The following is a 25,078-nucleotide window of genomic DNA, read 5'->3' on the forward strand; positions in this document are numbered from 1 at the left end:
CCCACGAAGGATTCTCCGCGCCACGAAGGCTCACCCTATTCTCCGGAGCCTATCCCACGAAGGAATAGCTCACTCACTTGTGGTAGACTTTGAGGTAGCCTCCAAACCCTCACAATCTTGTCAGGAGCAAATCCACAGCCCGAATGCTTCCGGACCACTCTTGCCCACCTAGGGTTTCCAAGGAACCCTAGAGAGCAAGCTTCTTGATGAATACAAGGGGAATGAGATTTGGCTTGGTAGAACAGTAGATCTGGTCCTCCTCTATCGTTTCCCCGGAGGGATTTGAGTTTGGGTGGAGGAGGAGAGAGATCTGAGGCTTTTGGTGTTTCTAGCAATGGAGTATGAGAGAGAGAGAGCTCAAGAACAGTTTGTAATGTAGTGCCTAACTATCCAGAGGTATGAGAAGAGCTATTTATAGTGTCACTTGAAATATGGCCATTGCTCACTTGACACATCAGCTTTCTCCTGAGGATCCCGGTCAACCGGACCACAGACCGGACAGCCCAGCGCAGGGGCCGGTCGGACCGGACCAGGGACCGGACCTGCCGGTCCAAACCGGACGGCAGACCGGACCATGACCGGACCCTCGAAATGTCGCGCAGTACTCCTTCCGGTTGCGATCGGCGCGAGCCGGTTGGCGCCGGGGCGCCGGTCGGAGCCCGGTCGGACGGGCCAGGGACCGGACCCGCCGGTCCAAACCGGCGGCAGACCGGCCCTTGACCGGGACGTCTTCGTGTCTTCCGATACCTCGCCCGGTTGCCGTCAGCGCGAGCCGGTTGCGCCGAGGCGCCGGCCCATCGCCCGGTCGACCGGGCGGCAGACCGGAGGCTGCAGGCGCACGGGCCGGTCCAACCGGATCTATGACCGGCTGCCTGCTGGAGAACCCCTTTTGATTGTTCTCGAAGTGGGGGGGGTCTCCTTTAGACTTCTTGTTCCTTGATACACCATTTATGCTTCTTTGGCTAATACCTGGGATTAGCTTTACAAACATGTATTAGGCCAAATACTCTAGCACGGTGTCATTGTAACCAAAATAATGGATAAGGGTAAAATACCCTTACAATCTCCCCCTTTTTTGGTATACGATGACAAACCGAGCTAGATTCACAAAGAGATATTATGATAAGCTTTAAACCTTGATTCCATATAAGATATTACGACAGCTCCCCCATAATATGTGCACTTGGAGAATTTGCGTTTGAATGCAAAGTGCACCATTTGTGGAACATGAGAAGCTCCCCCAATATCTTTAGGAAACAAGCATGGTATGGACATGTATATCAACATATATAAGCATAAAGCATGATCATCCTAATAGAGTGATTAAGCATGCAAATACTCGTCCATACACGAATTATTCAAAGTCGCAAATGGTTCTTGAGAAATCAAAGCAAATAAGCACAAGCCATATAAGAATCAAATAAAGCAACACCCATGGCTTGTGACAATCAAAGAACCCCGTGGTCCTAGACTCTACTCTCTTCTCCCCCTTTGGCATTGGAACACCAAAAAGGCGAAGAAACGAGGAGAGACGCTAGCGCACCCATCAGTAGAACTCATGCCCAATGGAATATGAGCTCACGCCATCGCGCTGGCCATCATCATCCTCAGCACCTTCATCCTCTTCCTCTTCCTCTTCCTCTTCATCTTCAGCAGCATCAGCATCAACAGGGGCACGAGCAGTCCTAGGAGGAAGACCACCATGAGCATACATGGAGAAGTCGAAGTTCTGGATCATCTCATCGGTAAGGTGAGGCATCTCCCACTGAGGTGCGACCACAGGCTCCATCTCAGGTCCGGAAGGAGGAACAGGGGCATTCCGTGAAGCCATGAACTCATTCTGTCGCCTCCTTGTCTCCTGGTTCAAAGCAAGACTCTGATGTGCAACATCATTGGTGTTCTTGCACATTTGCCACATGCTGGAGAAGAAGCGAGCGGCACCGCGCTTGGGGCGTCGAGAGTAGCTGGAGCTAGCATCATGATCATGGCGTTCCTTGGAACGGCGCTCAGAGGGCATCATGGAAGGGAGCTCCGGACGTGTGTCCTGAACAGGGAACTTGAATGGTTCCATGATGATCCTTTCCTCTAGCGTGTTGAGAGGAGTAGGTACTATGTAGTTGATGAGCCGCTGAACATACTGAGCATAGTTGGGAGTCATGCGGCCCAAAACTGAACGCTTCAGTTCACAATGAATGAGATCACAGCCATCAATCTTCCTTAGCATGTGATGTCTACGCACGCTTCTATTCCTGTAGACAGTGTTGGGCCTCCAAGAGCAGAGGTTTGTAGAACTGCAGCAAGTTTCCCTTAAGTGAATCACCCAAGGTTTATCGAACTCGGGGATGTAGAGGTCAGAGATATCCCTCTCAAGCAACCCTGCAATTACGATACAAGAAGTCTCTTGTGTCCCCAACACACCTAATACACTTGTCAGATGTATAGGTGCACTAGTTCGGCGAAGAGATAGTGAGATGCAAGTGATATGGATGAATATGAGTGGTAATAGCAATCTGAAATAAATATGGCAGCAAGTAAACATGCAGTAGAACAGTAAATAAACGGAGTTTCGATATTCAGAAACAAGGCCTAGGGATCATACTTTCACTAGTGGACACTCTCAACATTGATCACATAACAAATAAATAACTTCTTTTCCTTTGTGCTACATACACTCTTGTTTGATAACAAACACCATTCATTGTGTAGGGCTACAAGAGCTCCCTCAAGCCGGAGTTAATAAGCACCACAACATTCGGTGTTCATATTTAAGTAACCTTTAGAGCATAATAGATCATTGCAATTTAGACCGACAACTAACATAGCATACACACCGTCACCAATAGCTATGAAAGGGGGAATAGATCACATCAATACTATCATAGTAATAGTTAACTCCATAATCTACAAGAGATTACAATCATAACCTACGCCAAGAACTACATGATGCACACACCGTCACCTTTACATCATGAAGGAGGAATAGACTACTTTAATAACATCACTAGAGTAGCACATAGATTAATAGTGATACAAAGCTCATCATATGGATCTCAATTATGCAAGGCAATTCATGAGATCATTGTATTGGGGTACATGAGAGAGAGATTAACCACATAGCTACCGATAGAGCCCTTAGCCTCAAGGGAGAACTACTCCCTCCTCATCATAGGAGACAGCAGCGGCGATGAAGATGGCGGTGATGTCGATGGAGATGCCTTCCGGGGGCAATTCCCCGTCCCGGCGGCGTGCCGGAACAGAGACTTCTGTCCCCCGAATCTTGGCTTCGCGATGGCGGCGACTCTAGAAGGTTTTCCGTATCGTGCGGCATCTCGTTAATAGGTTAGTTCCGGAAAATGCATAACGATATAAAGTGTGAACAAAACATGTAGGTAATGTCATAAAACTAGCATGGAACATAAGAAATTATAGATACGTTGGAGACGTATCAGCCTGTCAGGATGGCAATAGTACATCAGATTCAGGTGGTAGTTCCTGACATCACTGGTGTCGCCTGACTTGCTGATGAGACTCTCACGGAACATCTTGGCAAGGACAAGATAGGAGTAATACATCCCAGAGATAGTGGGAGGCCCAGCTGTAGGGTTCGGGGGATAGCAAAAGGAGATGTCACCTTTAGTGAGCTTAGGCCGAGAATGAATCTTGAATCCTTCAGCAAGGCCACCACCAAAACCCACAGAACTGAGTATAGGTGCATGAGTACTTCTCTTTGCCAGTCATCCAAGTCATAGTGCGGTCCTCATCATCATGGAAGAATACAGTGCAATGGAATTGACGGACAAGAAGGGGACAATAGGTGCCTTCCCTTTGGTCAACATCGGGCTTCAGGCACACAAGATCATATAGTCCCATTCCCTTCAAGGTATCAACCACAAAGCGGTATTTTGTGGTTTCATGCAAGGCAAGCTCGTCAGTGTTGATGGCCTTGGGCATCACAATGGCACCATTCTTCATACACTCTCTAGTGTTGTAGAAATCTTCCCAAAGGCTTGCTCGAGTCTTGGTCCAGAAGAGCCTGTCCCCACCAGTGTAAGTCCTTTGCACAAAGCGATAGGGATTTTCCTTCCTCACACCTTGCCAATCACCAATGTGTGCTGAGCCCACATTGTAGTCTGGCACTACTTCATCCTCTTCTTGGGCTGCATGCTTGTCCTTCCTCTTACCACCAACTTTCTTGCTTCTTCCCCCAGCTGAGCTGCCAATGTCAGTAGTCTGAGGTGCTTTAGAAGGCTTGCGACTGTTAGTACGGCAGCTGATGGCGTGTAACTCACACGTTCGTTGGGAACCCCAAGAGGAAGGTATGATGCGCACAGCAGCAAGTTTTCCCTCAGAAAGAAACCAAGGTTTATCGAACCAGGAGGAGCCAAGAAGCACGTTGAAGGTTGATGGCGGCGGGATGTAGTGCGGCGCAACACCAGAGATTCCGGCGCCAACGTGGAACCTGCACAACACAACCAAAATACTTTGCCCCAACGAAACAGTGAGGTTGTCAATCTCACCGGCTTGCTGTAACAAAGGATTAACCGTATTGTGTGGAAGATGATTGTTTGCGAAAAAGAGAACAAGATGTGCAAAGAGATTGTATTTCAGTATAGAGAATTGGACCGGGGTCCACAGTTCACTAGAGGTGTCTCTCCCATAAGATAAATAGCATGTTGGGTGAACAAATTACAGTTGGGCAATTGACAAATAAAGAGGGCATGACCATGCACATACATATTATGATGAGTATAGTGAGATTTAATTGGGCATTACGACAAAGTACATAGACCGCTATCCAGCATGCATCTATGCCTAAAAAGTCCACCTTCAGGTTATCATCCGAACCCCCTCCAGTATTAAGTTGCTAACAACAGACAATTGCATTAAGTATTGCGCGTAATGTAATCAGTGACTACATCCTTGAACATAGCACCAATGTTTTATCCCTAGTGGCAACAGCACATCCATAACCTTAGAGGTTCTTGTCACCCCTCCAGATTCACGGAGACATGAACCCACTATCGAGCATAAATACTCCCTCTTGGAGTTACTAGCATCAACTTGGCCAGAGCATCTACTAATAACGGAGAGCATGCAAGATCATAAACAACACATAGACATAACTTTGATAATCAACATAACAAGTATTCTCTATTCATCGGATCCCAACAAACGCAACATATAGAATTACAGATAGATGATCTTGATCATGTTAGGCAGCTCACAAGATCCGACAATGAAGCACAATGGGGAGAAGACAACCATCTAGCTACTGCTATGGACCCATAGTCCAGGGGTAGACTACTCACACATCACTCCGGAGGCGACCATGGCGGCGTAGAGTCCTCCGGGACATGATACCCCTCTCCGGCAGGTGCCGGAGGCGATCTCTGAATCCCCGAGATGGGATTGGCGGCGGCGTCTCTGGAAGGTTTTCCGTATCGTGGCTCTCGTGCGGGGTTTCGCGACGGAGGCTTTAAGTAGGCGGAAGGGCAGGTCGGAGGCGGCACGAGGCCCACACCCTAGGTCGGCGCGGCCAGGGCTTGGGCCGCGCCGCCCTATGGTGTCGCCACCTCGTGGCCCCACTTCGTCTCCTCTTCGGTCTTCTGGAAGCTTCGTGGCAAAATAGGACCCTGGGCGTTGATTTCGTCCAATTCCGAGAATATTTCGTTACTAGGATTTCTGAAACCAAAAACAGCAAACAAAGACAACTAGCACTTCGGCATCTTGTTAATAGGTTAGTTCCAGAAAATGCACGAATATGACATAAAGTGTGTATAAAACATGTAGATAACATCAATAATGTGGCATGGAACATAAGAAATTATCGATACGTTGGAGACGTATCAGCATCCCCAAGCTTAGTTCTGCTCGTCCCGAGCAGGTAAAACGATAACAAAGATAATTTCTGGAGTGACATGCCATCATAACCTTGATCATACTATTTGTAAAGCATATGTAGTGAATGCAGCGATCAAAACAATGTATATGACATGAGTAAACAAGTGAATCATATAGCAAAGACTTTTCATGAATAGTACTTCAAGACAAGCATCGATAAGTCTTGCATAAGAGTTAACTCATAAAGCAATAATTCAAAGTAAAAGCATTGAAGCAACACAAAGGAAGATTAAGTTTCAGCGGTTGCTTTCAACTTGTAACATGTATATCTCATGGATATTGTCAACATAGAGTAATATAATAAGTGCAATATGCAAGTATGTAGGAATCAATGCACAGTTCACACAAGTGTTTGCTTCTTGAGGTGGAGAGAAATAGGTGAACTTACTCAACATTGAAAGTAAAAGAATGGTCCTCCATAGAGGAAAAGCATCGATTGCTATATTTGTGCTAGAGCTTTGATTTTGAAAACATGAAACAATTTTGTCAACGGTAGTAATAAAGCATATGTATCATGTAAATTATATCTTACAAGTTGCAAGCCTCATGCATAGTATACTAATAGTGCCCGCACCTTGTCCTAATTAGCTTGGACTACCGGATCATCACAATGCACATGTTTTAACCAAGTGTCACAAAGGGGTACCTCTATGCACTTTGTACAAAGGTCTAAGGAGAAAGCTCGCATTGGATTTCTCGCTATTGATTATTCTCAACTTAGACATCCATACCGGGACAACATAGACAACAGATAATGGACTCCTCTTTTATGCATAAGCATGTAACAACAATTAATAATTTTCTCATATGAGATTGAGGATATTGTCCAAAACTGAAACTTCCACCATGGATCATGGCTTTAGTTAGCGGCCCAATGTTCTTCTCTAACAATATGCATGCTTAACCATAAGGTGGTAGATCGCTCTTACTTCAGACAAGACGAACATGCATAGCAACTCACATGAAATTCAACAAAGAGTAGTTGATGGCGTCCCCAGTGAACATGGTTATCGCACAACAAGCAACTTAATAAGAGATAAAGTGCATAAGTACATATTCAATACCACAATAGTTTTTAAGCTATTTGTCCCATGAGCTATATATTGCAAAGGTGAATGATGGAATTTTAAAGGTAGCACTCAAGCAATTTACTTTGGAATGGCGGAAAATACCATGTAGTAGGTAGGTATGGTGGACACAAATGGCATAGTGGTTGGCTCAAGTATTTTGGATGCATGAGAGGTATTCCCTCTCGATACAAGGTTTAGGCTAGCAAGGCTCATTTGAAACAAACACAAGGATGAACCGGTGCAGCAAAACTCACATAAAAGACACATTGTAAACATTATAAAACTCTACACCGTCTTCCTTGTTGTTCAAACTCAATACTAGAAATTATCTAGACCTTAGAGAAACCAAATATGCAAACCAAATTTTAGCATGCTCTATGTATTTCTTCATTAATGGGTGCAAAGCATATGATGCAAGAGCTTAAACATGAGCACAACAATTGCCAAGTATCACATTACCCAAGACATTATAGCAAATTACTACATGTATCATTTTCCAATTCCAACCATATAACAATTTAACGAAGAAGAAACTTCGCCATGAATACTATGAGTAGAAACTAAGGACATACTTGTCCATATGCTACAGCGGAGCGTGTCTCTCTCCCATAAAGTGAATGCTAGGATCCATTTTATTCAAACAAAACAAAAACAAAAACAAACCGACGCTCCAAGCAAAGCACATAAGATGTGATGGAATAAAAATATAGTTTCAGGGGAGGAACCTGATAATGTTGTCGATGAAGAAGGGGATGCCTTGGGCATCCCCAAGCTTAGACGCTTGAGTCTTCTTGATATATGCAGGGGTGAACCACCGGGGCATCCCCAAGCTTAGAGCTTTCACTCTCCTTGATCATGTTGCATCATACTCCTCTCTTGATCCTTGAAAACTTCCTCCACACCAAACTTAGAACAACTCATTAGAGGGTTAGCGACAATAAAAATTAACATGTTCAGAGGTGACACAATCATTCTTAACACTTCTGGACATTGCATAAAACTACTGGACATTAATGGATCAAAGAAATTCATCCAACATAGCAAAAGAGGCAATGCGAAATAAAAGGCAGAATCTGTCAAAACAGAACAGTTCGTATTGACGAATTTTATCGAGGCACCAGACTTGCTCAAATGAAAATGCTCAAATTGAATGAAAGTTGCGTACATATCTGAGGATCACTCACGTAAATTGGCATAATTTTCTGAGTTACCTACAGAGAAAACAGCCTAGATTCGTGACAGCAAAGAAATCTGTTTCTGCGCCGTAATCCAAATCTAGTATGAACTTTTCTATCAACGACTTTACTTGGCACAAAAAAACACTAAACTAAGATAAGGAGAGGTTGCTACAGTAGTAAACAACTTCCAAGACACAAAATAAAAACAAAGTACTGTAGGTAAAAATATGGGTTGTCTCCCATAAGCGCTTTTCTTTAACGCCTTTCAGCTAGGCGCAGAAAGTGTGTATCAAGTATTATCGGAGAGTGGTGCATCGTTATTATGAGCTCCCCCATCCGTAGTGGCACTAAGGGCTTTGTCAATTTTAGGCCTATAATAATACTTCTTTGGTTTAGGCACTTTAGAGACATACATAAACTTTTGCTCCTTACCCACATAAGCTCTCTCCTTATATTTAAGAGAAGAAAATGTTGAACCCAAGGTTCCCATAGCTTTTTCAAGTTCGTCAATCCTATTGCTTTGATCGTCATGGACAACACAAGTTCCTAGGACACTAATTCTTTCATCAATTCCTCCTAAGGATTTATCAAGTTCATCAGTTTTATCAAGTATCATTTCCAATTTAGCTTCAATACTTGGAAAAAATTTCTCTAAGGTTTCCAATTTTTTCATAACATCTCCAAGAGAGATTTCAGTTTTAACTTCATCAACAGGGGGTATTCCAAATAGACTCTCAATAATGCAGCTAGCTTCTAATGCAGGAGTACTTAGGAAGTTACCTTTCGCGAGACTATCAAGAACATACCTATTCCTGCTAGAGATACCAACATAAATATTCCTGAGTAAGATAGTGGTGGAGTGTTTCTTAATGCACCTATTATGGGCATCACTAATTCTATACCAAGCATCTCTTAAACATTCTCCCCCTCGTTGCTTAAACGTATGAACTTCAACTTCAGGATTACTCATTTTAGTAGTAGTAAATAAAGTAAACTAGATAAAGTAAATGCAAGTAACTAATTTTTTTGTGTTTTTGATATAGCAAACAAGATAGCAAATAAAGTAAAACTAGCAACTAATTTTTTTCTATTTTGATTTAGTGCAGCAAACAAAGTAGTAAATAAAACTAAGCAAGACAAAACAAAGTAAAGAGATTGGGATGTGGAGACTCCCCTTGCAGCGTGTCTTGATCTCCCCGGAAACGGCGCCAGAAAAAGAGCTTGATGGCGTGTAACTCACACGTTCGTTGGGAACCCCAAGAGGAAGGTATGATGCGCACAGCAGCAAGTTTTCCCTCAGAAAGAAACCAAGGTTTATCGAACCAGGAGGAGCCAAGAAGCACGTTGAAGGTTGATGGCGGCGGGATGTAGTGCGGCGCAACACCAGAGATTCCGGCGCCAACGTGGAACCTGCACAACACAACCAAAATACTTTGCCCCAACGAAACAGTGAGGTTGTCAATCTCACCGGCTTGCTGTAACAAAGGATTAACCGTATTGTGTGGAAGATGATTGTTTGCAGAAAACAGTAGAACAGTATTGCAAGAGATTGTATTTCAAGATAGAGAATTGGACCGGGGTCCACAGTTCACTAGAGGTGTCTCTCCCATAAGATAAACAGCATGTTGGGTGAACAAATTACAGTTGGGCAATTGACAAATAAAGAGGGCATGACCATGCACATACATATTATGATGAGTATAGTGAGATTTAATTGGGCATTACGACAAAGTACATAGACCGCTATCCAGCATGCATCTATGCCTAAAAAGTCCACCTTCAGGTTATCATCCGAACCCCCTCCAGTATTAAGTTGCTAACAACAGACAATTGCATTAAGTATTGCGCGTAATGTAATCAGTGACTATATCCTTGAACATAGCACCAATGTTTTATCCCTAGTGGCAACAGCACATCCATAACCTTAGAGGTTCTTGTCACCCCTCCAGATTCACGGAGATATGAACCCACTATCGAGCATAAATACTCCCTCTTGGAGTTACTAGCATCAACTTGGCCAGAGCATCTACTAATAACGGAGAGCATGCAAGATCATAAACAACATATAGACATAACTTTGATAATCAACATAACAAGTATTCTCTATTCATCGGATCCCAACAAACGCAACATATAGAATTACAGATAGATGATCTTGATCATGTTAGGCAGCTCACAAGATCCGACAATGAAGCACAATGGGGAGAAGACAACCATCTAGCTACTGCTATGGACCCATAGTCCAGGGGTAGACTACTCACACATCACTCCGGAGGCGACCATGGCGGCGTAGAGTCCTCCGGGAGATGATTCCCCTCTCCGGCAGGGTGCCGAAGGTGATCTCCTGAATCCCCCGAGATGGGATTGGCGGCGGCGGCGTCTCTGGAAGGTTTTCCGTATCGTGGCTCTCGGTACTGGGGGTTTCACGATGGAGGCTTTAAGTAGGCGGAAGGGCAGGTCAGGAGGCGGCACGAGGGGCCCACACCCTAGGTCGGCGCGGCCAGGGCTTGGGCCGCGCCGCCCTATGGTGTCGCCACCTCGTGGCCCCACTTCGTCTCCTCTTCGGTCTTCTGGAAGCTTCGTGGCAAAATAGGACCCTGGGCGTTGATTTCGTCCAATTCCGAGAATATTTCGTTACTAGGATTTCTGAAACCAAAAACAGAAAACAAGAATGGCACTTCGGCATCTTGTTAATAGGTTAGTTCCAGAAAATGCACGAATATGACATAAAGTGTGTATAAAACATGTAGATAACATCAATAATGTGGCATGGAACATAAGAAATTATCGATACGTTGGAGACGTATCAGCAGCCAGGAGGCCTTGGCGCAAGCCTTCCTCTCTTGGCAAGGCCACCACAATCATCACCACTCGAACCACCTGTGAATCAGCAAATAGAGCGAGGATAGCAGTGGGGTAAGTGTACATGTCATCAGTAAATATGGAGGCCAAAAAGCATAGTATATATTCAAGTGTTTTGACGAAGTTGTGCGAAAACTGGGCGAGCCGGCGCACAGGCCGGTCCAACCGGACGACAGACCGGACGAGCCGGTTGCCAATCCGGTCGACCGAGCCGCACGCCGGACCGGCCGGTTGAGAGGCCGGTTGACCGGGCCGATGACCGGGTCTGTCGAATTGTGAGGTATTGCCCAGAATTTCTACCACAAAATCATGCAAAAACTCATAAACTTGAACATAGACTATAGCAATAGAGTGGAATATGTGCATAGTGCTGTGAGACACTATAATGGCATGAGGACTTACAAACCCTAACCCTAACCCTAACTTTTCTCAACTTTCCTCAACATTTGTGTAACAACCCAACTTTTGTGCATTGATTAAAAATCTTGGAATACAAATTTTTGGGCCAACAAAAACTTTTTCTATCTTAAAAATTTGCATGCATATAGTTGATCCTGCATTTGATTGTTGGATGTGTGTGTTTGTCACTTGTGGAAATTACATTTGTGTGTGAATCTCTAAAACCCTAAAACCCTTTTCTTCATGTGATTTTTTTTAAAATTCTAGTTTTAAATTAACTTAATCATGGCACAAACCCTTGGAGCATCTCACCCTTCTCTCTATTTACTTGTGTGATCAAAATTTCTATTTTTCACAAAACCCTAAAACTCTCTTCTTATATGTCACCCTTTTTCAAACCTTGTTTTATTAATTTAAACCTTGTAGAAACATTTGACCATTTTGACCATTACCATTGTAATGATCTTGGAAGATCATGCCTCTCCCCAAATTTCTCTCCTTCAAAACTTTCCCACCTTCCCTCAAATAGCAAATCTGAAAGTTCTACAAGCAAGTACACTTTTGGATCATCATATTTTTGACCTAACTTTTCCCTGGATCATGCTTAGGAGTGTGGCTGGATTTTCAAAGAAATTAAAGAAGAGGAGGATGGTCATGTCGGCCATGCACACCACATCACCCATTTGCACTCTCTCTCTCTTTCTCATCACACGCCAAAACAACCAGCATAGTGGACAAAAATTTCGACCCCATCCCTCCTCTCCTCTCTCTCACTCTCCACCAACTGATCACATGCGTGTCCATACCCTTGGCATCATGTGAGTGAGAGAGAAATCGGAGAGAAAAGAATGGCCGGGGCTTGGTGAGCACTTACTGCCAACCTGCATGTTTCCATCTAGACCAGACAACGCTTGGAGCTCCTGCACGTCCTACATCTCCCTCATGTTCCCTCCCCTAGCTTCTAGGCCGCCCTCGTGTCCGCTTCCAACCGTGGTCACCCAAATACGGCCAGCTCCTCCCTCCATTCGCTCTGCTGCCCAGGCCGCGAATCCAGCGTGTCATCGACACTTTCTGCAACCCTCCAACACCCCTAGACACCACCATGGCGTCCCTCTTTCACTCCTTCCCTCTGACCCGCCGTGGTCACCCCCAATGGGCGGCGAACACGCCGGCATTGGCACGGCCAAGCTGGCCGCTCCACCCTCGCACGCCGGTGACTGTCGACGATGGGGAGAACACGGTAGAGTGCTCACATGTCACAGAGACACACACCAGCACCGTCCCTTCCCATCACTCGCACGCCACGATCGGCGCCATGTCGTGTCGTTCCGTCAAACGCTTGGCAGATCTCCCTGCTCCCGCCGTGTCTTTCCTCTCTCTCGCTGCAGATGACGCGCGCGTGTGTCCACGGCATGGCACCGTCGACCAGCCATGTAGCCCTGCCAACCATCTCGCCCAATACGCTGCCGCCGCACGCCCTTCTCCTCGCCATGGACGCGGTGCACCGTGCACCGCGCGGCGAGATATAAAACAGCCAGGACCCCCTCTTTCTCAACTCCCTCGCCACCAGAACCCCACTCCACCCCAACTCCACCTCCCGAGAGGAGAGGAGCTCCTCTCCTCCCTACCATCCGAGCTCACGCTCGGCGTCCGGTGAGCGTCGGTGAAGGTTGCCGTCGAAGGGATCCCCCCGTTTTCCCTCTCCCTTAGCTCTCTGGATGCTCCTCTTCCTCCTAGTGCTGATGCACCCCTCTGTCTCTTCCAGGAACGCTGGTGGACGCTGCCGTCACGAGCAGCCGCCCGTGGCCGTCGCTGTCGAACGCCGGACAGGAGGTCTCCGTTCTGACCACCACCACCTCCACTGGAAAGCCCATCCTCGACTCGTTCTAACGCATCTGATTTCGCTTCCCAGGATCGCCTGTAGCCGCCGGCGTTCCGAACAGCGTCGACGCCATCGTCAACGTCCGCCGGAAAAAGTACCACTGTTTTCGCCGCCGCGACCGCCATTCGACGGAGAACTCTCCTCCGCTTCCAACGCGCCCGGTCCCGTCGTCAGCTGCTCACCGAGGTGAGCACCCCAGCCTCCGCCAGTTCCCAGGTAGCCTGTGCACGTCGTGCATGGCGCCGTGGAGACGATGCGCGGCAGCCGTCGATCTCCACTTGATCGGACGGCTGCATGCATTCGCCTCCCCTGGCCCGCGCCAGCTCGGACGCCACGTCGGCGCCGTTTAAAACGGCGGTTCCCGCTCGTCGCCATCATTCTTTGGGCTAGCCGAGCAGCGAGGGGCCGCCCCCTCTCTTCCGGCCCGTTTCCAATTAAAAATTGAATCTGCCATTTCCCTCCAGTAAATAGCTTGGTAGGTTTTAAAATGTTGTAAATTCCTCGTTAACTCAAATTTGTTGATTCAAATTCCTATGTGCTCACAAATAAAATCCCTACCACAAATAAATGCGCTCATGTGATTTAGTTTTGTTAAAATGTGCTGATAAATAAGAACCTAAAATGTTACTGATTGTGTATTTTATTTATGATGTAAGTTTTATAAACCCTTTCTGCATGAGGTTAACTTTGGTGTAAAGTAGAAGTTAATACCTTTGTTTTGGCACTAGTATGACATGCAGAAGCTTCATGGTTTTGGTTTTATTTACAAATAAAAATATGACCAGAGAGCTATTCCATGATTTTTATTTCAAAAACCACAAATGATATTGAAGCAAAACCAAGGGATATTGGTAGATATAATTGTATGGTACTTTTGTGCCATAGGGTTTATTTTTCAGAGAAGTATTTTAATTATAATAATTCAATAACTGAAACAGTATAGATTTGTAGTATTTGATTTTTGTAAAATCTTTTACAAATCAAAAAAATACCAAACCAGTGGGGTTAGTTCACATTTAGTCTCACCTATCCATGGGTATGCTTGGTGTTGGTTGGTGATGCTCTGATACTGGTGTGCCTTGTTGTTTGTATGCTCTGGTTTCTGCCTTAGTTAATTTACCTAGGTCATTTAAAAGATTATTTGCATGTGATTCTTGTGCATGTGTACTCTAAATGTTATTAGCTTTCAGTAGGTATGCTGCATGCATTTTTATGACATACAGAAAGATTTAGACCATTTAAATGGTTCCTACGTCATTTCTGGAATTGCAAAAATCATATCTTTTGTTTTAAAAATCATAAATGGGTGAAACCACTTTCAGTAGCTTGCATTAGTAAACCTTTACATACTGTGATTTTACCAAATTTTTATGTGAATTATTCTGGTATGGTTTGTTGATTGGGTATGGCTTGTTGTTTTCTTTTTGCGACGCTAGATTCGAACACCGCCGGCAACGAAGGAGGGGGAGACTTTGGAGGGATTGAAGAGGAAGACCAGGGGCACTTTGCTGATCAAGGCAAGCCACCTCTTGATGCATCTCTGATCCTACATATACCTTGTTCGTGCATTACTACAGGATTTATAAAGTGCATGTCTTTTATTTATTATTTCGGTGGTTCGTGCCACCCAGAGATTTCTTATCCCACCCTTAGGGTGCAGCCCTCGTTGGTACCTACTGAACACATCTCTATTAGTGATATGGTGCTTATCACCTTGTCATCCTTGTCACCATTTTTCGAAGAAGAATTGGACTATAGGTTGGGAGCCCTGGAATGGTTACGAAAATGTTTTCCTGAAAAGAAGTTTTTCGAAAACCTTGGAATGGGGTAGCCCTGCCCAAGTGTGAGTCTATCCAATGAAAAATGTTTATGAAAAGGAGATTTGCTGGAGGCAAGTGGAGAAAAGAAAATGTTTTCGAAAACTTTAGCGCCTAAGTACTCACCCGGACTGAAAAACAGTGCAACCACATTACCCCAAAGTGGGCACGGGGCGTAGCGTAGTAGTTTGTCTCGCCATAGTTTGGGTCCTGCAAATGTAAGGGGTAGTCCGAGCATGGACACCTATCGACCGTGGCCTTCCCGACGAACTGGGACGCCTTTCCATTGCGTATCGATGGCAGGGGTACAACCTATGAGCTCCCATTGAATAATGCCCCGCAGTTGGTCGCGGCATTCCGGAGGGTCGAGCTGGTCGGGGAATTTGCTACTCCTGGGTAAACGATCCCTCGTACTCTGGTGTTGGGAGGTACAACTCTAGGCGGCATGTCTTAGGCTATGGCGAGCAAGCGAAAAACTACGATCGGTTATCCGAGCCTCGCGTTTTGACGCTTGGTGAACCAGGGATGATCCCGGCGGATTTATCGGATCTTATGGTGAAAGTGTACAACCTCTGCAGAGTGAAAACTATTCGAATAGCCGCGTCCGCGGTCATGGACGGTTGGGAAGGCATGATACCTACGCTGAAGAGATTTTGTTTTACAAATGTTTTCAAAGAAAAGATTTTTGAAAGGTACCGGGAAGGTACGGGAAAATGCCAGTGGGACTGGAGAAAATGTACCTGAGAGGTATGGTGGAAAGTTGGTACAGTTGATTTGTCCATTTTGAGGGCCAGAAACATAAATTGGGTCACCCTTACCTACTAGTCTCCAAATGAAAAGTGTTTACAAAAATATTTTCAACAAAAGGTAGAGAGGTCATATTCTCGAGAGAAACTCTCTCTCGCTCCTTGTCGCCTTAGTTAGTGCCTGTTCCTTGCTACTGCCATATTGCATATCCTTTATTTCTCTCTAAGGTGGTTTGCGAGTACATTCAAACGTACTCATTGGCATTGTTGTCCTGGCTATTTACTTGGCCAGACTTTGAAGAGGAGTATTTCGAAGAAGAGGAGTACGACACCGAAGACGCGAACTAGGACGCTCTCCCAGTCAGCTGCCTATAGGGTAAAGGCCTGACGTGGGTTCCACCGCTGTTTGAAGTCAAATAAATTCCGCTGCTGTTTGTTGAACTTCGGCCTTGATGGCCTATGATGTAAGACTTCCGTATTAATATTATTTCGGTACTGTAATGGATGATGTAATCTGGTATCAGTTCGGTTATGTATTCACGATGGAATGATCTTCGGATCGTGAAATTGTATGCATAACAGGAGTTCTGGACTGGTAAGTCCGGGGCCCCACAGAGCTGGTATCAGAGCCATCCTGACTGTAGGAGACCTTAGTTAGCATGGGCGTTAGTTAGGAAAAATACTACTTTGGTAAAATTATTTACTAAAATTGTTTTCCTACATACTAGAAGTTTAAGCTTCTATCTTTCTTACCCTTTCAAAAACTTCAAATTCTCACCCCTCTGATTTCTAGCGACTTTGAAAGTTCTTGTTCTACTATCTCATCCTCTTCCAAGCCTATATATTTGACGATGTTCCCCCAACTCAGATTCACCGGACTCGAGGTATTGAAGACATGACAAGCTCCAGTTGATTCGAATAGGATATCCCAAATATTAGGTGTCCCCTGAAACTAGTCCTATGCGCGAGTCATGTAGTTGTTGTAGTTTTCGAAGTGTGAGCTTGATTGTTTGGATATGATTGTTGTGTGATGCTTTTGTGCCTTTGGCACCCCTGCTATGTTACGCTATCGTTTACCTACCTTGTTTTTGCGTGTTTCCGTTTTCAAAATTATGCGTTTTTAACAAGCCCTCCCCTTTTAAGTGGCTACCCATCTCTTTGTTTCCCCATTAATATCTGAATCCACACCTCTCCAGGATGGTTGAAACCCGTAGCGGAAATGCCAGCGGGTCAGACCAAAACCCCCCTCCACCTCCGGACCCAACCATGGCGCAACTTCTGCGCCTTATGATGGAAGACCGTGAGGCAGCCCGCGCAGAGCGCCAAGCTAACCTTGCTACCCTTCAGCACCTCGCTCAGCTTGCTACCGGAAACGCCAACAACCACAATGGCGGGAACGGAAATGGAGACCCCCACTCTAAGCTGAAGGATTTCCAGAGCACCAACCCTCCCGTCTTCGTCAAGTGCACTGAACCTCTCGACGCCGATGATTGGCTTCGCACCATTGAGAACAACCTTGAGGTCGCCGGAGTCAGAAATGATGAGAAGGTGTTGTTCGCCACTCACTTTCTTTCTGGACCGGCACGCGCTTGGTGGGAAAATGTCAAGGCTATTCAAGCCGAAGGACACATCATCAACTGGGAAGAATTCAAGGCCAAGTTCCGCAAGACCCACATTCCATCGGGACTGATCAAGCACATGAAGGACAAGTTCATGAATCTGAGGCAAGGAAGCATGTCTGTGGTGGAGTACATGGACAAGTTCACCACTCTGTCCAGGTATGCTCCAGAAGACACCGACACCGAAGAGAAGAAGAAAGACCGCTTTCTGAACGGTCTGCATGATGAGATGCAGAGTATCTTGGTGGTTGTTCCCTACCCTGACCTTGAGTCGCTAGTAGATGCCTCTATCATGGTTGAGAGCAAGCGCAAGAATGCGTTTGAGAACCGCAAGCGCAAGGCGATGCTGCAGCAAGGCAGCTCCAGCAGTCAGCGACCCCGCAGTTTCCCTCCACCCAGGACGGCGCCACAACAGCAGAGGGCACCACCCCCTGCACCTCGCCCCAACAACCCTAACCGCCACTACAACCCTCAGCGTTCTGGAGGAAGCAACTTCAATCCCAACTACAACCGCCAGAACAACACTGTCCGCATCCCCACCAACGGATGCTACACCTGCAGACAGCCGGGTCATTTCTCCAAGGAGTGTCCCAACAAGGTAAACACTGCTCAGCGCCCCAATCCGCCCAAGCCAAATCAGGGACAAGCTTGCGCTGCTGCCGGAAGAAACCAGAACCAAAAGAAGTCAGCAGGACCATCTAGAGGTCACCTGAATCATGTCAACGCTGAATAAGCACAGGAAGCTCCGGATATTGTTCTGGGTACGTTCCCTGTCAACTCAGTACCCTCCACTGTCTTGTTTGATTCCGGAGCATCGCACTCGTTTGTCACTAAGCCATTCGCTAGAAAGAGTGGGTTGAGACCTACCATCATGCAACGGCCTATGATAGTCCAAATTCCGGGAGCCTCCACCAAAACGGATCTATCCTGCAAGGATGTTCCCATAGATATTCAGGGAAATCGTTTTCACGCGAATCTGATCGTACTAGGAGAGCAAGGCTTAGAAGTTATCCTCGGGATGAATTGGATGGTGAAGTATAAGGGTCACATAGATTGTGTTCGCCGAGCCATAACCCTGACTGCTGAGGACGGCGAAAAAATTGAACATGTAGCCACCATGCCATCATCGAAGGCCCTATGCAAGAAGAGTATCGCCAGTCCAGCCCTGCATGAAGTACCCATAGCTTGTGAGTACCCTGAGGTTTTCCCTGATGAGTTACCCGGTATGCCCCCTGATCGGGATATCGAGTTTATCATCGAGCTAGTTCCCGGAACTGCTCCCATCGCTCAGCGACCTTACCGGATGAACCCCCAAGAGTTAGTGGAGTTGAAGAAGCAGTTGGATGATATGTTGAGGAAAGGGTTGATTCGCCCGAGCGCATCACCCTGGGGATCTCCCATTATCTTTGTGGATAAGCGGGACGGTACTATCCGCCTGTGCGTGGATTACCGGAAACTGAATGATGTCACCATCAAGAACAAATATCCCCTCCCGAAGATTGAAGATTTGTTCGACCAGATGAATGGCGCCCGAGTTTTCTCTAAGATAGATCTCCGAACTGGTTATCATCAACTCAAGGTTCGAGAGTCAGACATTCCCAAGACTGCCTTCACCACACGGTATGGACTATTTGAATATATCGTGATGTCCTTCGGACTCACCAATGCCCCTGCCTATTTCATGAATCTCATGAACAAGGTGTTCATGAAGTACCTCGACAAGTTCGTCGTGGTTTTCATCGATGATATTCTGATCTACTCCAAGAATGAAGAAGAGCATGCTGAACATCTGCGGATTGTTTTGGGAACTCTCCGAGACCATCAGCTCTACGCCAAGTTTAGTAAATGTGAATTTTGGCTGAAAGAAGTAGGATTCCTTGGTCATGTCATTTCTGCCGGAGGAGTGTCAGTCGACCCATCCAAAATTCAGTCCATCATGGAGAAGAAAGCCCCTACCAATCAGACCGAAGTCCGCGCCTTTTTAGGATTGGCATGTTATTATCGTAAGTTCGTTGAGGGATTCTCCAGCATTGCGAGACCCTTAACGCAGCTGTTGAAGAAGGATAAGAAGTTCGAATGGACCGACAAATGTGAGGCCAGTTTTCAGGAACTCAAGAAGAGATTAGTCACAGCCCCCATCTTGACCATGCCCGATATCACCAAGGATTTTGATGTATACTGTGATGCCTCGAAACTTGGTCTGGGAAGTGTGCTGATGCAAGAAGGTAAGGTGATAGCCTATTTATCAAGACAACTTCGACCGCACGAGATGAATTACCCCACTCATGACTTAGAGCTTGCTGCGGTGGTTCACGCCCTGAAGACCTGGCGTCATTATTTAGTAGGAAATCGTTGTGAAATCTACACCGACCACAAGAGTCTGAAGTACATCTTCACTCAGCGGGAGCTGAATATGAGGCAGAGCAGATGGATGGAACTTATCAAGGACTACGATCTCGGTATTCATTATCATCCCGGTAAAGCCAATGTCGTAGCTGATGCCCTTAGTCGAGAGCCCTGTTCGTTGAACGCCCTGATCAAAATTGCTCAACCCAAGCTGTATGAAGAACTTGAGGAGTTCGGCCTCGAGTTGGTTAGCCATGGTTTCCTGGCAAATCTTGAGCTGAAGCCTACCTTGTTTGATCAGATCAAAGAAGCCCAGGTGGGACATGAAAGTATTGAAGGAATCAAGCGTAGGCTGGATAGGAAAGAAGTTCCTGGCTTCACCATTGATGCCAAAGGAGTTTTGTGGTACAAGGGACGCCTCTGTGTCCCCAATGTCGAAGACTTGAAGCAACTCATCATGAAGGAAGCTCACTGAAAGTGCATGGAGCCCCCATGTGTGGTTTTGGTAATTAATGATAATCCCTATGGACTAATGTTTGCATTGAGTTATATTTGTAGGAGTTGTCCATAGGAAATTCTTGAACCATTTGTTGGCTTCAAGGTTGCAATAAGAAGAAATTGATGAAGGATATCAAATGTCAAGTATGTCTTGAAGATGAAGATGAAGTGAGCCCTCAAGTTACTTCAAGACATCAATATGATGAAGAATGAAGAATGAAGTGCAAGTTCAAGATGAGCCATCTCGAAGAGATCCTTTGCTTGAGTCTTGCCATCCATATGGTGATCATGGATATGTGAAGATGCGCCGAAGAAGAAGCTCTCCCATGGTGGATTATGGGGGAGCAATCCACATCCACATGGTGGTCATGGTTATGTGAAGATGCGCCAAAGAAGAAGCTCTCCCATGGTGGATTATGGGGGAGCAATCCACAAGACTTCATCAAGCAAGCACAAGCAAGAAAGGCGTTCCATCTTGTTGAGGTCAAGATCGTCGTCATCGAGCTCAAGTGGAATGCGCAAGTATAAGGTTTGCTCTTGATAGGGTTTCTTTCTCACCGGTCTCATAGTGTAGTTGGAGACCGGTTTATAGTTTAGTTGCCGTACTATCAAGAGGGCTCTCGAGTGAGTAACTCGATCGTATCGTTCGGAGAGAGCTCAAACCTTTGCATCCTTGCATCATCTTTCTTGGTTGTTATTTGGACCTTATCCATGTGATGTTTTAGAGCTTGTGCTTATTCTCATGACAAGCTCTAGTTCATCGAAAACGGATTTCGCATAGATCACTTGTTGCGTTTTCGAGTTTGGTTCATCATCTTTCTTGGTTGTTATTTGAATCTTATCCATGTGATGATTTAGAGCTTGTGCTTATTCTCATGACAATCTCTAGTTCATTGAGAATGGTTTTTCCATGGGCAACTTGTTGCATTTTCAAGATTGGAGGTTTTACCGGTATGTCTTTTTGAGATAGGTAAAACCTTTCATCATTTGTTTCTATCCTCCTTTGCTGTACTATGATGTTTCTATGCATATTGTTGTAGAGCTTGTTGTTGTGATTTTAACGAGCCCAAGATCATCGAAATCGGAGTCCGGATGCAAAAGTTATGCCCGTTTTAGTTTTGGTGTTTCTGCAGTTTGCTTAGGCCGGATATTTCGGAAATATCCGGGCCCCTCGAAATCGGCTAAGGACCTGAGGAATCGCTGCTCAGTATAGGGGCCGTACATTTGCCCGGATATTGTCCCGGTTTTGTCCCAGGGCCGGATTATCCGGGCCGGACATTTCGGAAATATCCGGCCCCTCGAAAAATGGCTAAGGACCTGAAGAAAAGCAAGTCTGATGTGAGGCCGGACTTTTGGCCGGATTTTGACCAGGTTTTGTCCCTGTGGCCGGATTATCCGGGGGGGGGGGGCGGATTATCTGGCCCTTACTTAGGCCGGATTATCCGGCCCTGGTTTTGCCCAACGGCTCGATTTTCTTGGGGGGTATAAATACCCCCCTTCTTCCTCCTTGGGCTGTAGCTTCTCTCACTCGCTCTCTCCTCCATTGTTGAACTAGAGAAGCTTGCACTATCTCTCAATCCCTCCATGATTCTTGCCCCCATTTGAGGGAAAAGAGAGAGGAGATCTAGATCTACACTTCTACCAATCAAATCCATCTCTTTGTGAGTGGAACTCTCTAGATCTGGATCTTGGTGTTCTTTGTGAATTCCTTTGTTCTTCCTCTCTTATTCCCCCAATAGCTTTTGTAGCTTTGTTGGAATTTGAGAGAGAAGGACTTGAGCATCTTTGTGGTGTTCTTGCCATTGCATTTGGTGCATCGGTTTGAGTTCTCCACGGTGATTCGTGGTGGTGAAAGCAAGAAGGTTGTTACTCTTGGGTTCTTGGAACCCTAGACGGATTCTACACCTTTGTGGCGATTTGTTGGGAGCCTCCAATTAAGTTGTGGATGTGTGCCCCAATCTTTGTGTAAGGCCCGGTTTCCGCCTCGAAGGAAATCCCTTAGTGGAATCGTGACCTAGGCCTTTGTGGCGAGGGTCACCGGAGATTTAGGTGAGGCGCCTTCGTGGCGTTCGGTGTGTGGTGTGAGTACCGCATCTTGGGGTGAGGCCATTGTGGCGTTGGTGTGCATCGAGCAACCACACCTCAAGGTGAGCCTCTTGTGGCGTTCGGGAGCACTAAGCAACCGCACCTCTCCACCGGAGATTAGCACTCGCAAGAGTGTGAACTCCGGGATAAATCATCGTCTCCCGCGTGCCTCGGTTATCTCTATACCCGAGCTCTTTACTTATGTACTTTACCTTGTGATAGCCATCGTGCTTGAAGTTATATATATCTTGCTATCACATACTTGCTTGTATTGCTTAGCATAAGTTGTTGGTTCACATAGGTGAACCATTGCTTAGATTAAGTTGTTGGTGCACATAGGTGAATAATAGTATATAGACTTTGGGCTTGACAAAGTAAACGCTAGTTTTATTCCGCATTTGTTAAGCCCATCTCGTAAAAGTTTTAAATCGCCTATTCACCCCCCCCCCCCCTCTAGGCGACATCCGTGTCCTTTCACTCACGACACCCCCTACTCAATCCACCCCGGAGGAACCAAGATGTATCAAGACCTGAAGAAACAATTCTGGTGGCACAGTATGAAGCGAGAGATAGCCTTTTTCATAGCTCGATGCGATGTGTGCCAGAAAGTGAAGGCTGAACATCAGCGACCAGCTGGACTGCTCCAACCCCTCCAAGTCCCCAAGTGGAAATGGGAAGAGGTTGGAATGGACTTTATCACGGGACTTCCTAAGTCTCAACGTGGTCATGACTCCATCTGGGTCATCATCGATCGACTTACCAAAGTAGCTCACTTTATTCCCGTCAAGACCACTTATCATGGAACACAACTAGCCGACCTATACATATCCAGGATTGTGAGTCTCCACGGAGTACCAAAAAGGATAGTATCGGATCGTGGCACCCAATTCACCTCCAGATTCTGGAAGAGCCTGCATGAAGCCCTTGGGACAAACCTGTCTTTCAGTACCGCCTATCATCCACAGACCGGAGGTCAAACCGAAAGAGTGAATCAGATCCTTGAAGATATGCTTCGTGCTTGTGTCCTCGCCTATGGAGCAAAATGGGAAGACTGTCTACCCTTCGCAGAATTCTCCTACAACAACAGTTACCAAGCCAGCCTGCAGATGGCCCCCTTCGAAGCCTTATATGGTCGCCGTTGTCGAACCCCTCTCAACTGGTCCGAGACTGGAGATAGTAAAGTGTTTGGACCTGACCACCTCCGTGAAGCCGAAGAACAAGTTCAACTGATTCGTGACCGCCTCAAGGCCGCTCAATCCCGTCAGAAGAGTTACGCTGATTCCAAGCGTCGCGGATTGACCCTTAATATTGGAGATTATGTCTATCTTCGTGTCACCCCACTCAAAGGAATGCAACGGTTTCATGTTAAGGGTAAGCTGGCGCCAAGATATATTGGACCCTTCAAGATCCTCGATCGACGAGGAGAAGTTTCTTACAAGTTGGAACTGCCTGCCGAGCTAGCACATTTCCACGATGTCTTCCATATCTCTCTCCTTCGACGATGCCTCCAAGTACCTGACAAGCCGGAGTCGTTCAAGAACATCGATTATCGCACCCTCGACCTCAACACCGACTTAACCTACCACGAGGTACCCCTTCGGATTTTGGAAGAAGCTATCCGTCTCACCCGAAGAAGGAAGATCAAATTCTGTAAGGTTCAGTGGACTAATCACTCCGAGGAGGAAGCCACTTGGGAACGAGAGGATCAACTTTGGAAGGACTTTCCCGCACTCTTCAGTTCTTTGCCACCGAATCTCGAGGACGAGATTCATTTTAAGGGGGGAAGGTTTGTAACAACCCAACTTTTGTGCATTGATTAAAAATCTTGGAATACAAATTTTTGGGCCAACAAAAACTTGTTCTATCTTAAAAATTTGCATGCATATAGTTGATCTTGCATTTGATTGTTGGATGTGTGTGTTTGTCACTTGTGGAAATTACATTTGTGTGTGAATCTCTAAAACCCTAAAACCCTTTTCTTCATGTGATTTTTTTTTTAAATTCTAGTTTTAAATTAACTTAATCATGGCACAAACCCTTGGAGTATCTCACCCTTCTCTCTATTTACTTGTGTGATCAAAATTTCTATTTTTCACAAAACCCTAAAACTCTCTTCTTATATGTCACCCTTTTTCAAACCTTGTTTTATTAATTTAAACCTTGTAGAAACCTTTGACCATTTTGACCATTACCATGTGATAATGATCTTGTAGAAACCTTTCCCACCTTTTTGACCTAACTTTTCCCTGGATCATGCTTAGGAGTGTGGCTGGATTTTCAAAGAAATTAAAGAAGAGGAGGATGGTCATGCCGGCCATGCACACCACATCACCCATTTGCACTCTCTCTCTTTCTCATCACACGCCAAAACAACCAGCATAGTGGACAAAATTTTCGACCCCATCCCTCCTCTCCACTCTCTCACTCTCCACCAACTGATCACATGCGTGTCCATACCCTTGGCATCATGTGAGTGAGAGAGAAATCGGAGAGAAAAGAATGGCCGGGGCTTGGTGAGCACTTACTGCCAACCTGCATGTTTCCATCCAGACCAGACAACGCTTGGAGCTCCTGCACGTCCTACATCTCCCTCCTGTTCCCTCCCCTAGCTTCTAGGCCGCCCTCGTGTCCGCTTCCAACCGTGGTCACCCAGATACGGCCAGCTCCTCCCTCCA

At 46.0% G+C, this 25,078-nt stretch overlaps 1 protein-coding gene across 1 annotated transcript; it reads left to right on the top strand.

Annotated features, from left to right (window-relative positions):
• The first annotated feature begins 17,121 nt into the window (after window positions 1-17,121).
• LOC139834212 (uncharacterized) lies at window positions 17,122-20,295 on the top strand. Its single transcript, XM_071824649.1, has 3 exons — window positions 17,122-18,072; window positions 19,525-19,699; window positions 19,970-20,295. Exons 1-3 carry the CDS (start codon window positions 17,122-17,124, stop codon window positions 20,293-20,295), a joined length of 1,452 nt encoding a protein of 483 aa, XP_071680750.1.
• The last annotated feature ends 4,783 nt before the right edge of the window (window positions 20,296-25,078 follow it).

Source organism: Lolium perenne, chromosome 1, assembly GCF_019359855.2.
Source record: "Lolium perenne isolate Kyuss_39 chromosome 1, Kyuss_2.0, whole genome shotgun sequence".
In the NCBI taxonomy this organism is placed as follows: Eukaryota; Viridiplantae; Streptophyta; class Magnoliopsida; order Poales; family Poaceae; genus Lolium; species Lolium perenne.